We start from the raw sequence: 19815 nt of genomic DNA, 5'->3' as shown, positions 1-19815 counted from the left end.
GAAATATCTGCAGTTAGGTGGAATGAAATCTGTGGAGGATACACATTAGCAGTGGGTGCTGCGTTTCACAGTGAAAGGCCATGGAGCGGGTCAGTCCATGCCAGGATTTGTAGCTGGCTGGGCATGTTTGTGCTGCGGCCCTGTCTGTCCCAGGATTAGGCGAGGAGACTCACTGAATGCAGGGATATTAGGATCAGTGCAATGGTGGCTGCCTGGGTGGCAGGAGGTTGAATGGGAACAAAAGAACATGTCAGGCAGAGCTTTGGCGCTACAAATAGGGAGTGAAATGGCTCCTCGCCCCTTCACTGGAAGAGTCAATTGAACTTTAATCAAACATTCGGAGGGGTGCGCTTGCCAGCGAGCGGGGCGGATAAATCCAGTGTACAAAAGGCCGTCAGGAAATCAATACCCAACTGAAACATTAACACATGCAATCATGGATCAGAAAGCACTTTGCTGAGGCAGCCTGTGCATATTAACTGCAGCTTTCCTGCCACACTCGTGAAACACAAGCCCTAAAAATTGGCAACAGGAGTCGGTGGCAATTATGTAGTTTCCTGTAAAGCTTCGCCTTTTCTGCCTCGCTGTGAACTCTCACTTGTTAGTCATCTTCCACTGACTCGATAACAAATTTACAAAAGGTGCGGTGTGTGTTCGCAGGGTGAGCAGTAAGTCACCTGTAATCTCAAAAGCCCCGAGGGCACCCAGCCACTGTCTGAGGTCTGTTAAACCGCTGTTCAACAAAGCTCCCAGGGTTTAATGGCTATTGATTGTTTTCCTTCTCTGCTTCAGCCGAGAAACTTGACATTAATTAGTCAGTCCATTGCTCTCTGAAATGCATTAACAGCTTTTCAGCAACAGCCTGATATCGTCTATCAAAATGTAGCGAAACATGAAAAAGGAGGAAGTGATTTGACGAAATGGCTAAGAAAAGCCCCCCCTTTAACAAAAACAGAAAATAAAGCCAGTGAACTGTAGCACACGTACACATACAATGTAACTCTTAGGGGAAATTCATATCTACCAGAGCCTGCAGGACTCCACCTTATCAGGCAAAGCAGTGCTGGAAACATTTACTGAGGGTGTCTGAGCTCAATGAAACCTCCTCACATTTCAGGGTAAATTAAGGCACTACACCAGGAAAACCACTGCTCCAGCGGAAAACAGTCTCAAACCCCACGAGCTGGTGGAGGCTTCGGCAGGAGTTTATCTGGATCAGTGGATGGATTCCACATGCAGTGGGCTTTAAGATAAAAAAGCACATGGATACTGATTATATTATCACCTAAAAGCTACATTATGCTGCTGCCGTTTCAGTCGGCGACAGAACTTTGTGGCCTTTCTTGTGCGCCTCCCACTTCAACCTGCCGGCCAGTTGGGAAGGGGAAGGGCGCAGGTGCTAACTGAAAGAAGGCGGGCATCCTGATGTGAAATCTAATTGAAATGTGCAGATCAAAAGTGTCGAGTGGTGCCGAGCGCTGGCTTTGCTCTGTGCTTAATGACTGTTCTCAGCAGTGCCTCTCTGCCTCCTCGCTGCGGGTTGACAAGTACACGGCCTCAGCAACAGCTTGGCAGACACAAGGAAAGGTCACCCTGCCTCTCCATCACTTACGCTGTGTCAAGTACCATTACATTAGGCAGGGGCTAATGAAAACATTAACTTGGGCTTTTGAATGGGAATTAACAGGTGTGGTGATGAGCTGGTGCAGCCAGATGTAAATAAAAAAGAGGAAAACAAGAAGCACAGCTCAGCAAATTCAGTACAAATATGATGCAGTGGAAATGTCTGCAAGTATAATAATATCTGTAATATACACAGATTTTAAATTAGAATGCAGCAAGGTTAGCATGGTTAACTAAAACTAGGTTGCAGGTAACAAATTAATAAAAAAAATAGATGTTTGTGAACCTAATTTAAACTAAAATAAAAATAAAGAGAAAATATCCTTAATTTTAGTGTTTGGTAAAAAAAAATTTTGCCAAAACTTGCCTTATGAGGCTTTGATATATATATATGTCCATTAAGACTCAACTGCTTTCAAAATCTCCTGTTTTTTTTTTTAATTATATCTGTGGTGACTTTCCTAAATCTCGCTTCAAACTGAAATGAGCAAACCTGCACTGAAAACTAACTGAAACAAGAATCCAAAGCAAAAAATCACAACAAAATAAAAATAATAATAAAAGCTCGTTCAAAATCATAAAACTGTAATAACTCTGGAGTGCAGTCGCACTGATAAAGGAAGGACTGTGAGCACAGTGAACGTGTTGTGCAGAGAAACAGCCCGATGTGAACATGCTGCACGTGAGAGAAGCTTTGTGCAATACATTTGTGTCACAGTGAGACTGACAGATTTGGGTCCTCTGAAGTTGTGCAAGTCCCGTCTCTCACACTGACTGAAGACTTTTCTGCATCAGAGCCACTTTATCATGCTGCCACATGCCCGCAGCAACAATTTAACTCCAGTTACCTCGCAGTTTATTCTACCCGTTTGGCCGTTGTGGAAGCAGGTTTGTGTTTTACCTACTGATGCCATGTCTTTTTTCCCTCCCTTCATAAAATTAACATGTCCATAAAAGAAACAACTAAACAAACCTGCATCTAAAACAGCTGAAAGACAAATTTACATAGTCCCAAGGGTTCTGCAGCATAATTTTCTCCCTAGTCCACTAAATCGCTGCAGAGTGGCACAGAGTGTGCTGCTGCTGCTTTGCAGAACATGAGATAGTGACAACATAAGCTCAGTATTATTAGGCCTTTTAGGCTGCTTCCATCTGCAGGAGCTTTCTGGCCGGTGGATTATCCAGCAAGGGAAGGGCTTACCCTCATATCAGGGCGCTCAGGCCTTCCGTTCCAGTTACTGCCACTTAAAATGGTCATCTACATAAAGATGTGCAGTTATTTAAAAAAATATGTTCATAGTGATTGTTGTGCTATCGCTTTAAATTAAATACTTGCAGTTCGAGTTCATAAAGCATGCATATAGAGATGCGTGACTTTTGTATTTTAACCTTATTGTAATGTTATTCTCACAAACAGCTGCTAACAGAGGTTAGCAGGTGACGAAATGAGGAAAATGCCTCCTGAGGCCAGATTTTGACTGAAAAGGGTTAACCACTTTAGGCTACAGGCAACCAGTGGCTGGTTGAGGGTGAGCTCGGTGGTCGTATGTACACGGGTAGAGCTGAGGGCGAGGGCTAAACTCGTGTATTTACACCCTCATCTCCTCTCAGGCCCAGGCCTGAACAGATGGTTTCTGTTTTTCCTGGCAGATTTGTGACAGAGCCACAAAAGGCCTCTGCTTTGACATGAAGCCAAACGGTTAAGGCCGTTATTGGCAAGAGCAGGGGAAGGAGGAGACAACAGGGGAGAGCCGAGGAGGGGGAGGGCTGAGTGCCGAGGAGAGTCGAGAGGGAGGAATATAAAAAAAAAAAAAGAAGAAAAAAAAAAAAAAAGAAAGCCAGCAGCGGAGAACAATGGACAATCAACACCGAATCCCAACCACAAACCAGTCCTGAAAATCTCACAGCAAATAAAAATCTCTGCTAAAAATTTAAGGCGGTCGGGGAGCAGAGAGGGCTGGGAGCGTGTGATTTCTAGGTTCTGGTGGCTGACAGCGAGTTGTGTAAACAACCATTAGTGCAGCATGAACCTGCGCTACTCCTGCTTCCTCCACAGCCTGCAGTCAGAGCAGGGAGGACTGCTTCCTGATTCATTTCAGTAAGGTGAAAGGGGAAGTATTTCTGAGCTAAATCAAGCCAGGGCTTAATTATATATGAGCTCGACCCGTGGACTCCAAACTCTTCCGTCGCCCATGTCAGACTGCACAGTGAATCGGTCTGGAGCGTGCTCGACTTCGCCATCATCCTCACCATGAATGTAACTGGAGGGCGTAACTTTATAAACGTGTATGTGCTTCAGAAGGCCAGGAGTGGGTCTGTGCGTCCCATTTAATATGTTTCAGTGAAAGTTTATTTCAGCAATTATCAGGATTTTTATCAAGTTGCTGAAATGGTAAAGATGACAGAAATGTGTGCTTCCAAACTTTTTATATTATATGCAGCCAGTGACACCAGAGTCTAGTTCTGGATTTACAAATTTCCAATAATAAATAAAACATCGTTATGTCAGGTGGAATAAAAACTATTAGTGCTTAGAGTTACCAAACTACACTTTCCCTCCTTACATCATTTATTTGTGTTTGTGTCGTGTGAAACTAAATTACAAGCCCAAATATTTAAGCTACCAGGCACATGTACAGTATGTGATGAATTCAAAAACACACCTACACCATAGTGATGCCTCAAAAACGAAGAAAGACTGAATAGTGAAAAGATCTTGGCTGGTGGAGCGGGGTGCATGTGAAAGGCGGCTAAATAGACAGCCGTTCCCTGCTGCGCAGCGCCTTTCTGCCGGAGAATGACTGAATAAGCTCTGCTTTCACAGGTCAGGGATGCACATGCTGAAGAATCAGCACTCGTGTTTTTCCTGCTGTAAGCGCTTTTGCCAGTGAAAGCAGATTGGATGGCAACAGTGCCTTTTTTGCTGGAGGGTCGATCCTGCGTGTTCTGCTGATAAGCTAGTCTCCCCTCCCCTAAAAAAAAAAACACCTCACAACATGAAGCCTACCAAAGAACTCAATTACACAGGGAGCTCTGGCTCTCTGGGCTCCGTCTATTAGGCTGAAAAAAGATTTTGCCTACACTCAGCTGCGCTAAATTGCCTGTGGTCTGTTAAAAGAACATCAATACGTGCTGGTTGAGCTTCCATCAGCCGGCAGCGATTTCACTGCCTAAACAAGTTATATCATTTACCAAACACGGAAGCTGTTCTGTCACACCGCCGACAGCTGCTGCCAACTGGACCAGGCTCCTGTAGTTCGCTGCTGGTTTAATTAGTGTTTCAACCTAAGTATTTATAATCACACTCATCCCCGAGGTTCTGGCTGCTGAGCTGAGGACATGGCAATGAATTCAATGCGACGTTTGTACAGATTGTACCGGGGCAAACATCTGCTGCGTGAGGTTGTGTTGGGAACACCGTTCTCCTGTTGGGCGTCCCATAAATGACAGGGCCTTCGGGGACCGAGTGCTCCCTTTTTTCTCCGAGAGAAAAAGATGCTGTAAGGAGCGCTCGGCACATCGCCTCCTTTAAAAATCAGACATATAGCTCAGATCTAGCATCTCTGTGTGGACCTGAAAATTAGCGCACACGCTAGAATGATAACAAACTGCAGGAAGCTGATAAATTAAAGCTCCAATAAACTCACCAGTTGGTGTTGGATGCTAACTGTTTGCTGACTGAGAGCGCTTGTTTAATTAGTGACGTTAACAAGAAGAAAACGCGCACTGTGGCTTCACCTGTGTTAGCTTTTCTAATGCGCTGCCAAAGCACCTTTCTGTCTTTTTCCACCTCTGTGCCAAAAACAAAGCAGGAACCAGCAGCATAAAAACGTCTCACCAAATCAGTTTTAGCGTTTTATCTCCCCCCCACCTTTCCTGCCCTCTACGTCTACACGGCTTACAGCTGACATTCTGGGCTGTAACACTACTAAAACTACACCACCATCTAATATATATGACCGAACTACAATTACAGAGTCGTCTTGGTGATAATGCTAGGCCTTTATTAAGTTAAATATTTAAACGTGGAGCAAAGAGAAACCAGTAGGGAAGCTGGTAGGGAAAAAAAAACCTATCACACTCACTCAGATGCTTTTGTCCTATGCCTAGAAATTGTTTTACACTGCTTCACTGACTTTATTAGATTAAGGCTGCTCTGAGTTGTATTGTGAAACACTTTCTTGATCTATAAATATAGAGTATAATACACTTATGTGTGCATGAAGTAAGTAAATTACCAGTGTTTTCATGCAATTTAAAATCTCTCACAGGACACAAAGAGACAACCTGTACTGAATATAATTTCAGGCATGAGTTGCTTTTACATCAGTGTTTTTTACGCTGTCATGCATATTTTACTTTGCGGAGTAACACTGGTGTCTGCACACTGAAAACAGTCTCTGTCTTTAAAGTAGTAAAAGCCCAGGTATTGCAATACGTTCTCATTTGCAATCTGCTGCTGCTCGTGCTGTACCCTTTTCCACCAGTGACGTCGTCTGGGCTCGGTCCTGCAAGGAAATGGGCCAAAACTCTCTAATTTGATCTAATTTTCAGCTGTCAATTTCTCTGTCGAGCTGCACAGCAAACTAAGCAGTCGCCGATTTAAATCAGTTTGGCAAACACTGTCTGTTGATGTTCTTTATGAAAACGCTCCCAGTGAAAATATCAGGCGCGTAGTTATCTGTGATCTGCCATTTCAGCATATTCAGTTGTTTAAACACTGAAGGCAGCACATCGTGTTCCATGACGTCCTCTCGTGAGTGAAGGAAATGGTGGCAGCAAAAAGCCAGTTGCAGACGGTCAGGCGACACACCCACTTCCCCCCTGTGGGCCTTTATGTGACTTTATATAAGGCATTCCTGAGTGCTAGTCGGGCCTGGTGTGTTTACACAGCGCTGGGTGCTTACCCTTGGCACTGGCTGTTCGAGCCGTGCTGACGCTTCAGGGGCAGCGCGGCTAATAGGAGCTAGCGGGAGGAGCAGTGAGGGCCGGGCGCGCGGTACCGGACCTCTGGGCTTTGTGCTGTGCGCTCCGGTCAGGACTCATACATCTTCTTTCATGCAACTGGAATAGTGTGTGTGTGTGTGTGTGTGTGTGAGAGAGAGACAGAGAGAGACTGGAGATAATGGGAAAAATCTCTGTCATTTCCCACACCTAAAATATCTAGAGATATTGTTGTTCTCATGTTCCGGAGATCTGGGATTTGGGAATGAGGATGGAGAAAATAAATGGGCACTTTCCTCCGGGTATTAGCTGGCACTTGCTCCGATCAGCCTAGCAGCACAAAAACAAGCTCAGTCATAAGCAAAGACTTGTTTTTTTTCTCTCTGTGTGAAAACACAGACTTTACTGGCTCTTTTGAGCCAATGCCCATTTTACTCCCTTTTTTCATAGGTCGCTACTACCCTCTCCGTGCTCTCCCAGTCATCTTTTCATATTTAAAGGCCAGTTTATTTTCCATTTGCAGGGGGAAAAATTAATCTTTCTCTGCTCTGTGGTGGTGGCAGGCCCATATCCTGGAGGAGGTCTATTACCTCTCCTGCCAAGTAGACTCCCCCCTCCAGGTTGAAGTGCATTAATACCTCCTTTATAGCCAATCAACTGGACTAGTCATATATTTCAAAACCAGTAAAAATAATTGAAGAAACCCTCTGCGAGGAAACAGTATTCATACACTTTAATCTCTTATTCAAGAGGCTCAAATTGGTTTTGAGGAATAAAGAATGAAAAAAAAAGTAGCACAAAAGGAGACGACACTAAAGAGTTGGAGTGTAAAAATATTACAGGATATGTTGCGGGTTTTAGAGAAGGAGGGCTGACGTACCCTCACCTCGGAGCAGGCGAGGAAATGAAGCAGATGAAAAGTATGACAAACACCTTTGATTTTTCTTTGATGTCTGTGTCAGCACTATATCGGCACACTTCCAGCAGGAGCAGCCTCACAGAAACAGCAAAGTCTGCACTGTTTCATGAATCAAAATGTATATCTAAGAATTATTTAACAGCCGAGTCTAAAGGCTTTGAAGCAACATGAACCTGTTCGCTCTGCAGCCAATTACAGGCAAAATAAAAATGCAGGTCGAGCCCTTTATGAGGTTTACTATCTGTTCTTATATTGATCACCTTAAAAAAAAAGCACAAAAACAGTGTGGCTTCTGTGTTTTGTTTCCAACACAAAGTTCACACTGAATGAGGTGAGCTGCTGTTAATCATTGCCAGGCCTGAATCTGACCTGTTTGTACTGTTGCACGGGTCACACGGACGTTCAATAACGATTACAACACACACCCGCATGAAGAGCAGGGAGCCGCTGACAGGAGGAAATTCCCTCTGCTTATGTACATAAATAACACATTTACAAAGTGTGAGAGGTACAAAACAACTTTGGCAGTCAGTGACAAAGCTTTTGTTTAAAGGAGGCATACGATACAACCAACAGGAAGCTACCTTAACCACAGGCACAATAATCTCGAGTTGCAAAAGTTTGGAGTGTACAAACATTTTCCCCTCCAATCAGCTAAGAAGGAGACAATTCTCTGGATTTATAGGATTTAAAAAAAAAACTGACTTAGGTTTGATTAAATGACAGTAATCAAAGTTATGGCCTTTGATTCTCTCTACCAGGCCAGACACAAATGTAACTTTGTTGATGTTCAAACAGTCACGTTTATTGCTTTGTAATCCTAGTGGAAGACATCGCATTGCCCTTTAGTTTGCTCTGAAAATGGCTGAAAAACCAAAAGAAAGAAAGGAAAAATCCCAAGTGCTAATAATAAAGCACTGTAGCACAAACATGAGATAAAGCAGGCTGCTCCACAGAGCTGACATATGCTGTAAACACAGTGGTTCAAATCACATCTGCACTACTTGTTTACTACTTGCTAACAGAGGGTGCTAATTAATGTTGAGTGTGTAACTTGCCTGGGAAGTACATTTAAGCTCAGGTTTACACTCAGGTGCAAACAAGTATTTTTAATATTAATATTATTATTTTCCACTGAGCCTGATGTGATAATACTACGCTAGAGTTGTTGGCAAGCAGCACTTCTTAACAATAAGGCCTCATAGCATTAAACTAAAACTTGCTTTCTGTAACTTACAAGGAAAGTGCAAGTGCTTCAGTTTCTCTGTTTTTGTATCAGTGGCACAGAGAGAAATAAATGAGCTTACCGTCTCTTTGTTGGGCAGCAGCTCTTTCCGGATCCTGAAGAAGTTTTTGCCGAACTGTCTCAACCCTTTAATGAAGCGCTTCTGCAATTTTTTTGCACAGAGGAAGAGAGAGAGAACGAGAGAAAGAGGGGGGGGGGAGAGGGAAAGAAAAAAAAAGAGCAGTGAGTATATGTTAAGTCAGCTAAAGTACCACAGAATAAAGTTTTCTGCTTAACACCGCGACAAAGAACATTGTTTTCATTTCGCTAGTCTGCGGTCGTCTGAGGTTTGCTGTGTTTTTTATAAACCTCTACAGCCGTTTAAACTCCGGAGCAAACACAGCCATGTCAGGGCAAAACCAGAGAGGAAATGACAGGCAAGGCAGGGAGAGACGCTGAGATTAAGCTCGTCGTTTCACGAGCGCAGAACATACAGTTAGGCAAACACGATCTAATGTGAAAACAAACACAACAGCAGACATGCCAAACGCGTTGTTAATCTCCCAAGTGAAAGTTCAAAGTCAAAAGCTAAACTTGAAGATGCCTCTCTGTGCGTGGCACTCGGTTTCTAATTCTGTCCTTATATTTTGGCAATCTAACAAACCCCAGAAAAATTTAAATGTCCAAAAAAATGAATTATTTCTAAGTAAGCTGAACTACACGATGACAGAGAAGGCTACTTTGTGACACTGGATTTAATCTGACATTAAAAATAAACTGAACGTCAACGAGAGCCCTTACCTCAATGTGAGCACAAAAAAAAAAAACAATGTCGGAAAGCCCCCCAAAATCGGAGCAACCTACATATATTTCTTCTCCTTTAAGAGCCACAGACTGCGAGCCATAAAAAGCGACGGCTGAAAAACATTCATAACCAGCGAAGCAGACAACCAACAGATTTACTTTCTTGCTCCAGAGGCGAGCCCCGTTCCACAGTGATCTCAGCCAACCGTTTCCACCAAGTAACTCCAGCAAAAAAAAAAGAAAAGCAGAGAAAAGTCCTCGGGGAGCACAGCACAAATCTCTACGTCCACCCACAGGTAAAGGGAAAATTAAAGGGGGGTAAATCCACAATGTCTCCGACAGGACGTCGTTCTTCTTATGTTTTTTTTTTTAACAAGAAAGAAATAGCTTGTCACTCTCTGCTCTTCCACTACAAAGGGGAAGGCTTTACATGTGATCTTTCTGCAAGAGAGCCTCTGGTTTGCAGCAGGATGGAAAACCCGAAGTGGAGTCCTGTGCTTCATGTTAGTGTTAGGCACAGCTTTCATTTCAGCCTCTAGCACTGAATGGGCAAGCTTTACTTCTCTACCCACCCCTCACACACACACACACACACACACACATACACAAGCACACACACACAGAAAAACCTAAGCCAGTGCTTGCGACTGAAACTACACAGGTTTCCATTTCCTTGTGAGGAAACTACAGCATGGAGTGAGCCTGCACAGAGGCAAAACTAGCTGCCCGTGTGAGAGGGGAGCCAGGCTGACACAATTTGTGTGGAGAAAGGTCTTGGACATGGTGGAAAGGACACAAGTGGGAGGGAAAACCAGATATGGAGCCTCTCCTGTGTTGTCCGGAGTTCATTTTCCATGCCATGTACAGTATGTTATGCAACCACAGATTGTTTACATACCTCATTTTGGTGGGGGAACAAAAGCCAAATTTACAGAAGTAACGCAGCCAGCTGCAAAGCACAACTGTCTTTCAGGGAAAATTACAGGCGAGAGAGAGCTTTGTGAATTACTATACTTACGTCCTTAACACAAGCAAACTCGATATTCTCAAATTTTCCAGCTTTGCTTTGTTATTGTGCAGACATAAATATAAAGAAAGAAGGCACAGGTCGAAATTAAACCAGACTAAACAAGCAAACACAAGAGGGCCTGATCAAAAAGCTAGACGCGCTCAGCTGACAGCTTAACAAAACGGCCTGTCCTGTAAGTGTCATGAGACAGCAGCTAATTTGCATTCATCAGCTTGAAGGTGTAGCGGCTGATTAGCCAGTAGATGGAGCCGTCTCTAACACAAGCGCCACATGCAACCAAAAAAAAATAATAAAAAATCTCCGACCACTCAAGGGGGTTAAGGGGGAGATTACTATTTACACTGTCACTCAAAAGCAGTCTAGAGAGCAACAGAGCACCGGTGGAAGGCCTATTTCAGGGTTTGTTTGACAGGCGCTGACAAAACCGAGTAAATAACCAGCTGAAGTATTAGCTTCACAAATGTTTGCGGGGAAAAAACAAGAGGAAAACTACCCGAGGATTCACAAATATTTAATAAACCTGAACCTGAGGTAGACCAGATGATAAGGTGGATGAGGGGTGAGGTGGTGCTGAGGATAAATTTCCATGTCTCAGCTTTACCTGAGCCTGCAGAGCTTCTACGTCAAAAATCAATTAGACCTGCCCGTGCAGCCTGCATCTGTCCTAATTATGTCACCTTAATTATGTTCCCCCCCAACTGTACTATTTACTCAGTGCGCCCGTTCGTCTCCACAGAGGAGCTGCATGCGTGCTCTCCCTCCCTCTCGTTTTCTTTCTCTCGCTGGCTCCCTCCTCCCTTCTCTACATGTCGGCTCCAGTTTAAGGCTCCATTTCAGCTGCCTGGGCTCACTGCTCTCCAGCCCAGCTAATAAATCATCTGCCAATCTGCTCCCCGAATCGCTCTGCCCCTGCTCCGATTGCTCCAGCCCTTGGTTGCTAGGCAACACAGCAGCAGAGGAGGGGCTCGGAGAGGCAGAGCAAGCTGAGCAAGGGGGGGGAGAGAGAGAGAGGGGGGGTGAGTGAGCAAAAAGGGGAGAGGGGGGCAGCTGGGTGGTGGAAGCGCTACCAAATAGCCATCCGCTGTGCAGAAACAACAGGCGTCTCTCTCTCTTAGCGTGTTCCAGAGCGCTGGCGCTTTTTACCCGCCCCGAGTTTCCGCCCCGAGTCCAACAGTGCACTATTGTAAGCCCAGAGAGGAGACGTAAAATAAGAAAAAAAGGAGGAGAAAAGAAAGGAAAAAAGGGATTAAATAGCCCTTTGTTGCGTGCAGGCACTTCCTGCTTGAGAGATGATTGTTCGAAGCAGTAAAACTGGTTAAGATAAATGCAAACATGGGCGCAAAGATAATATCACAAAGACAGGCTCAGACTCAGAGACACACACACACACACACACACAGAGGACATAATTCCCGCTAAATGTCATTCCATAAAAACACTGACGCAAGACCAGCACAGCAGCAAACAAAGCTACTTCCACTCAATATGGAGTCATTATACTTGACTTGTTGTTAAAAGCTGACCTTTCTGAGCCTGCTGCGAATAAACCCAGAGGGCTGAGGGCAATCAGTCAGCTAGCCAAAAACAAAAAGCAAAGAAAAACACACACACACACACACACACACACACACACACACACACACACACACACACACACACACACGTGTCTGTTATGAAACATCAGCCCGTTACATTGGGCCTGGTGAGCAGAAAGGAAATCACAACAGTCTTGAATAGGGGGAACCGCACTGACAGACACAAGACTACCCACATCCTCTTTGTACAGACACCTCACAGAAAGCACAATCTATGTAGATATGCTAAAATTTGCACTGCTGTCCTGCAATTACAACCATAAAGTATATTTTATAAGCCTTAACTTTTCTGTAAAAGACCTAAAAGTCACCCCGCCCTCAATTTATTTATTTATTTTAAAACAACAAATGTGAAACTATCCTGATTCTCTGCAAAGCAAAGCAACATCCACTGCTTTCTTTTGCTTGTAGTGACACAAAGGTGGCAGGAAATTCCAGCACACACCCATCCTGCCTGCTACTTAGTTATCAAACAACAACCCTCTCCTAAATAAAAAACACACTGCTGGCACAATAAAGTGAATAAATTTTGCTGTTGACATTAAACATAGCCTGCGGCAGGGGAAACAGGGAGGTGTGTTGCATTTTATCCGTCTGCTGGGTGTCAGCTCGGCTCTGCAGGTTTGCATTCTACCACTGGGGGGCCGCTACTCTGCTCTTCTCCCTCGTTCCCCCCCCCCCTCCCCACCTCGTTGCTGTCGGAGGCCCTGCTCCAGTCATCCATCAGCCCAAGAAACAGCCGGAGATAAGCCGCAACAGAGTGCAGCTGGCTGAGGAATAGACCTCCTGCCCTGCAGCAGTCGTAGATCAGCCTCGCTATCTGTGACGTGGCGACACACACGGCACGGCTGCTGCTTCTGATTGTTTATAGGGCACCTCCTGTTGGCCGGCGCATTATTAGCACCGCTTATTTACTAGAAGGAATGACAGCAGCCTCGGGTGAAGCCACATTTCATTATGATGACCTTCAGCAAAGTCTGAAGGGCCAGAAGGTGCAGATGAATCAATTTAGTGATAAAACAACTGGATTTCCTTTGAATTCTACTGACACACAGTGGATCTAAATGAATAACTTTAACTAAAATCAGCTCAATGTTACCTCTTTCGATCAAATAAAATGATAATAATCAGAACATATTTTATTTTTATGATTAATTATTATTATTAAATTAGTAACAACTAATTGAAGCTGCAAGAAGTCTCCAGTAAAGCCTGAAAACACTGAGGTACGAGTCAACTTCAAAGCTCAGTCCAAAAAATTCATTTGTGTATAAAGAAGATTGCAAAACATTACACCAAGCAGTCATTTAAATAGAGGAAGCGCTCAGTGTTGTGACATTATCACTATTTTGCATTAAGGCTGGCATGAAATCATCATTTGACAAGCTTTTGATTATTTTTTGTGCAACTGAGTCTAAGTTTGAAAATTTATTTAGCAAAGTATTCTTTTATATCCGACTGTGTGTGACGGTTTAACTCGCCCCGTGCCATTTTCTACCTTTTCTGGTGGTTAAATCAACCACACGCACCCCCCAACCACCCACTGAGAAACAGCTACAACGAGCTCAGACCGCATAGTAGATGTTTCTGATAAATTATTTACAGTTTCATATTTTATTTTGTAAACACGCGAGATTTTTCTTGGGCGTAATCTGCAGTCATCGCCTTAGTCACACGTCAAAGGGTTTTGGTTGGCGCTGGCGTCAAGGTGATGGATTTCCAGTGTCTGAAAGTTGCACCAATAATGTCACGGTGAAGGATTGTTCGGGGATTGACTGTCACAAATCTTTCTGGAGTGAAATAATTTTCTGTTCCTGCGAGAGGACAATAAAAATCAAACGACACTCTGCTTTGAGATGTTGTCACTTCGTCCAGAGCTGTAATGAAACGCCAAACATATGACTGTGGCAGCGGTCCTGTCGTTTGGATGTGTGTGTGTGTGCGTGTGGGGGGGAGATTATTCGCATTTCACTCAAAGCTTAGAAGGTTGAGACGAGGTCCAGGAGTATATGCTGCTGCAGCTGTAATCACACAGAGGACAGGAGATGTGAGTCAAAGAGGGAGGAAGGGAAGGTGGCAAGTGACCCCGCAGACAGGCTGATTCTGTCATTTCAGCGGTCCCTGCTGTCACTTTTATTCACATCTCTAAGAGAACGGCTGGGGTGAGAAAAGAACAGGCAGGGATAATGAAGCCAGTCCTGGAGGCGACGCGATACAAGAGGGAGGAGGTGGAGGAGGCAGAAGAGCGACGGGGGTGATGATGAATAAATGAAGAGCAGCAGGGCTGGTTTCTGCGAGTACGTCAAGGTTGGAGCTGCATTTACACCTGTCCCTCAAGGCTGCAGGGCTGAAAAGGCACAAGTGGTGATCAGATCAGTGGAAGCCGTGTCCTTGGCCAGCCAAGAGTCAAGATGCTGCTTCCCCCCCGGGCAGCAGACGCTGTGTTGCAGGTGTAGCGCAGAGATCCTGCTGACTGCCTCCACCCGCAGACACAAAACGCTCTCGGGACAGAACATGGCAGACGCTGCGTACCGGACTCCCCGACAGCTCCTCGGGCTCTTGTTACATAACGCCGTCAGCACGGTGAGATGAATCCGTACAAATGAATGAGTGAATGGAGAAGAACACAGAGGGGTGACGGTTTCAGCACATCATCTCCCAGTGGAACAGTAAAATAACATAATCAGACACATATATATGTATATAATAATGGATGTGACTGTAATGGAATATTTGGTCTATTCAAATTGCCCAAATGATTTGCTGTGTGCTTGTTTTAGTGTCTGAGTCTCCTGCTGCCGAGACAGCGTTTCTTTGACAAGTGGTCTGTGGTAGACCCCGCTGTGGTCGAGTGTGGCAATAAAGCCTCCCATCACCGCGCCCCGTCCCTCGCTCTGATTACCTTTGCACAGCTGTGCCTGCCATCGGCAAGTGTAAATACGAACGCACAAATAAAAGGCAAACTCATAAGTAGTCCACAAAAAAGGAGGGCTCACTTAATTTGTTGTGATCCGCCGCGGCCCTGCCATGGGCCGAGGGTTTAATTTAAACGCGTCCGTCGTGTTTGATTACAAGACAAACGACGCCCATTCATTTCCACTGGATACGAGCTGGAATCAAAGTCTGCCAAGCGTCAGGATTACAAAAACAATATCACCGAGAGGAAAGGCTGATTCATTGAGGAGGAGAAACGACTAACAGCAGCCATTCAGCGAGAGAGAGAGAGACGGGTGTTTGTTTCTAAGATCTACAGTCAGATCCTTCAGCAGCGTTATCTTTAAAAGAGCCCGAGTATACAAACATGCAGCGCAGTGTGTCATAACGCATCAAGGCCAAAGCCGGAGTGCTCAGTCGTTCTGACACGGTGTTAATCGGCGCTTTCATTCCCCTCCTTCCCACTCATGATGCAGTGTTTGATCAGGGAGAAGGGCTGCCATTTTCTGATCCCAGCCCTTCAACAGCTGTGCTGAAATTCACATCTAAATTGAAATGGAGGCAAACGTTACCAGCCCCCCCCCCCCCCCCCCCCCCCCCTTTTTTTCCCCTTTCCCCCCCTTTTCCAGGCTTCTATGCTAAAGATTTATTCTGTGGGTGATAAACAGGATGCAGCTGCTCTTGAGCCTTGGAGGAGCTGGAAACTGACAAGTGTTTTTACTGATGTTTTGTGAGGCCAGGCCAAGAGTCTCAACAGCTCCCTCTAAAGTCAAACGGCAGACGAACAAGAGGCGCACAGAGTGAAATGAAATGACAAAAACAGCAGCTCGCTGTGGAAACCAACTAATATTTATGCAGCCCGTGTTATTTTTAGATCGGCACGCGTTTGCTAATGCGTGACAACATAAAAGAATGGCTCTCTTACCACTTCATCCTCAGACCAGCACTTCTCTATCAGTTTGGGTACCGGCTTTTTCACCAGACGCTGCAGAGCCTTCCCGGCGTCGTAGCTGCTCTCGTGAAGCTAGAGGGGAAGAAAAAAAAACCCGACAACAAATAAATGACAAAGCAAACAAACATATAGCTTTAAAAAAAAAAAACATTTATAAGGTTGCTAACTTTCTTTCCAGTCTCACTAAGGGCACCCCTGAGTAGTATTCACACCTTTTAATGAGCTCAGAAAGCAATGCAAAAAGATTTTACATCCAGGTGTGACTGAAGCTGTTACTATAAATGAGAGGGATGTCACACACTAAAGACCCAAGACCCCAGCCTAGAAATAACAACAATAACAGTGACAAAATCAATTGGCGTGCTTCTTTTAAGCTTTGTGTCACATTCGGCTGGGCGAAGCAGACAGCGCTGGAGCTCTTCCTCTAAGAATAAACAAGCATCACTCATTGGAATTGCAAATGGAGAGTAAGGTCAAGAGACAGTGAACTGCCCGCTATGTTAATTTTCCAGTTTATAGATTTGGAATATAGATGCCCTGTTTATGGTGATTATAATCTCTTTCTTGCTCTCAATTCCTCCAGTATTCATTATCAATCCGACGGACAAACCTCGCGTTATGCCTAATGCACTGCCGGCTCCTGAGGATGGGTTTACTGAAAAGGACTTATCACTGCAAATCACTGCACAGTGAAATCACAGCTGAACGCACCGTACAAATCTCTGCGATTCATCGTTAACTCGGTTCCTTTTCTGTGATGCACGCTCGGCTCGCAGTATTAAGGCTTGCTGCAAGGCTACTTACAGTGTTAAGTGCGTTTAATGTAGTGTCATCTCGAGAAGCTGCTAGACACCCATCTTCTGTTGAGCCTCCATCACACATCCCTGCGAAGGCAGCCATGCTCCTGTGGACGCGACACAGATGATGTAACGTTTTTAAAGGAAAGGCCACAAATCTAGCTAATCATTCCCACGCAAACATAAGCAGAGGACACCTGGAAACAGTTCCTGCCATTCAAACGTGGCTACCCACATAATGTCATAATGTTAAATAAACAGCCTGCACACTACCTCAATATTGAAACACAGAGGTCACCTGACTGAACAAACATGATCGCGCAGTCCATTTATGTGCATATCTGCAATTATTTCATTAAGTTTTAGAGTCAAACAAACATGTGTATTAAGTGCAGACCTTCAGCTTTAATTCAAGCAGTTTAACAAAAGTATTTCATTAACCCTTCAAGAATTATGACCATTTTCATAAAGTCGCCTATTCATAATAGGGGGCCATGTATAAAATGTAACTGGACAAACTTACCCAGTATTAAATAAAACAGCTTGTATAATCTGATTTCCCTGTTCTTGAGTGTAACCGGTGGTTTGCACCTTATTCTAAACTCTATGTCCATTCACGAAGACGTCTCTAGACTGTAGACTGACGTTAAGCCAACCTACTTGAGCTCTTGACTCGGTTAGATGTTACAAAGTCGTTTTTTGTAACCATGGAAATAATTTAATCATCATGCAGTTTAGTTGTCTTCTGTGGTCTTTCAGGGCTTTTGCAGTTGCTGATCAGTGCTTTCATTGTTTTTTTTAAATGAACTAGTTTTTTGCTTTGGTCACTCCTGAAGTTTTTGATCTCTCTTTGACAATTTTTTTCCTAACCTTAATGATGACTTCACTCACTTTCACTTATATCTCACTCAGCTTCATATTTAAAATGATAGTGAAAGGGTATAAAACATAACACTAACATAACATAACACTCTGAATCGAATTCAAATATTATGTCTGCCTCATTTGTTAGGAAATAATAAAGATATTCAAAAAAGAAAAAGAAAAAAGGAGGGTTAAACAGTAGATCTATTGAATAAATCAGTGCTACTGGAGTGAGATGCATTTTGCTGTAGTTTCAGCTTGTCGTGAACCTCTTCATTTGTGTAACCTGCCGTGGGTGGCACGGTGCCGGTGTCGTGCCAAAAAGCAATCGTCTGCCAAAAAGTGATTTCTGGTATTTGCCAACAAATGACTGTGGGAATTTAAACTAAATAAATGACTTGTTGCAGTGTAATTTGTCAAACACATCTCTAATGAATGATTAAAAAAAGTCACATTGAGCCAGAAAGAACAGTAAGGCGAAGCTGCAGTTTGTGGCAAAATGACTTTTCTATATCCTTCCCTTTATTTATCCAAGTAAAAAGTATCACTGACATTTAAAAAAAAATTCTTTTTCTAGACTGATCAGGCCAGGAAGACCTCAGAAATGTGCACAAATATAACATCACAGTTCTATAAAGATATTCCAAGTGGCCAAAAAGGTACAGATTGACTATGATGTAGGTACAATTACACAGATACTTGCAAAACGGGTCATTTCTTTATTTTATACTACTACAGTCTATCTACCAATATAAGCAAATGTATTAAAACACAGAAACCGTAAATAGATCGTAACTCACAAAAGTTACTGCTGGCACCTGCGGCGTGCTCGTGGGCGCGCTGCACCTCATTTGTACAAAACATGAACAGCTTTGGAAAATTTTACTTGCACATCATAGTTTATAAATCATTAACAAAATATTGTTGTTGAAATTCTTGAATCACGCAGCCATTCTGACATGGAAAAAAAAAGTAAACACTAGTGTTGTTATCGAAGTTTGTTCTGTTATGTACCGATTTTTATGACAACACCTGTGTTCATGGCAGCAATTATGATCATTACCTCACTGTCCAAAATATTATGGACCCGAGTGTAATTGAGGTAAGGCTAAACATAAACTTCAGTGGAAGTTGTGCAATGCTGTCTGGCATGGTGGCACGCAGTGATTAATTACACTGTGGCCTCTGACACAGAAACCTGTCAACACACATCACTGGAACTGGAACAACATCCCATCGAGCTCTGATGACCGATTGCATCCCAAGATACCGAATGTGATCAAAGGGCAACACTAATAAAAAGCAATAAAATACCAATGTTGAGACTTCAGCAATTCCCATCCTGGAATTGATCCTGGACAGAGAGACATAATCATGGCATTTACTTTCACTGACAAAGAGTATTTTATTCATATTTGTAGGTCAGGAGTCAATTTAAAAATCACTTTTTCCCCCTTTTTTGTGTGCGTGTGAAAAACCTCCAACAGCTTTAGACCTTGCATAACTGCCAAGTCTGAGTCCCTGTGTGTCTCTGGGCTCACCTTGCAGCTCTGAGGTACATGAGAAGGTCACAGTCATTGACCCCTGGCATCCAGACCAGCTCCTCATTCTCAGTTACGGCCTGGCCACCAGGGGAGGGGAAAGGCTGCAGCTCCGGGAGCTTGGCCTAATTAGGTCCACGGAGGAGGAGAGAGACAGATGGTGTCACACTACAAATAGCACACAGGCTTGAAGAAAATATCCTCTTTCAGCCGCCTGTCATCAACTTTTCACTGTGTGTTCCTGAGTGGTGGGACGGCAGCAAGCTACTGTCACAATAGTTTAATACACAGTATATATGACACCGAATTATAAATACTCTGAAGGTGTTAGTTTAAGATGGGATTATGTAAAGATACCTGACATTAAGGGGAGGGTAACACACACACAACTTTGTAGAGTTTCAGCACGACTAAAACCAGCAGGCGCAAACATTACTGTGAACAATCATGCAAACAGTAATTTCATTCCGATGTTCCCAGGCAACATGGAAAGATTTATAACCATGTGATGTTTGCTTCAAGAAAAAAATATTTTAGTGTATTTGTAAAATTAACTATAACTGGTGCTGTGAGTCCTACTAAGTGCA

The 19815-nt window shown here is 43.8% G+C and overlaps 1 protein-coding gene across 6 annotated transcripts in view; it reads right to left on the bottom strand.

Moving 5' to 3' along the window:
- The window catches only part of rerea (arginine-glutamic acid dipeptide (RE) repeats a), a 125259-nt gene that overhangs the window by 8422 nt on the left and 97022 nt on the right, over positions 1 to 19815 (bottom strand). For all 6 annotated transcript variants that reach the window (XM_063465458.2, XM_063465457.2, XM_063465456.1 and 3 more), the window contains 4 exons: positions 19229 to 19353; positions 16831 to 16930; positions 16000 to 16098; positions 8794 to 8874 (listed from right to left, as the gene is read on the bottom strand). In XM_063465458.2, coding sequence (XP_063321528.1) covers positions 8794 to 8874; positions 16000 to 16098; positions 16831 to 16930; positions 19229 to 19353 — 405 coding nt within the window. The remainder of the gene's footprint in view (positions 1 to 8793; positions 8875 to 15999; positions 16099 to 16830; positions 16931 to 19228; positions 19354 to 19815) is intronic.

This window comes from Pelmatolapia mariae, linkage group LG20, assembly GCF_036321145.2.
Source record: "Pelmatolapia mariae isolate MD_Pm_ZW linkage group LG20, Pm_UMD_F_2, whole genome shotgun sequence".
Lineage (NCBI taxonomy): Eukaryota > Metazoa > Chordata > Actinopteri > Cichliformes > Cichlidae > Pelmatolapia > Pelmatolapia mariae.
This window is presented reverse-complemented; position numbering and strand designations above follow the sequence as displayed.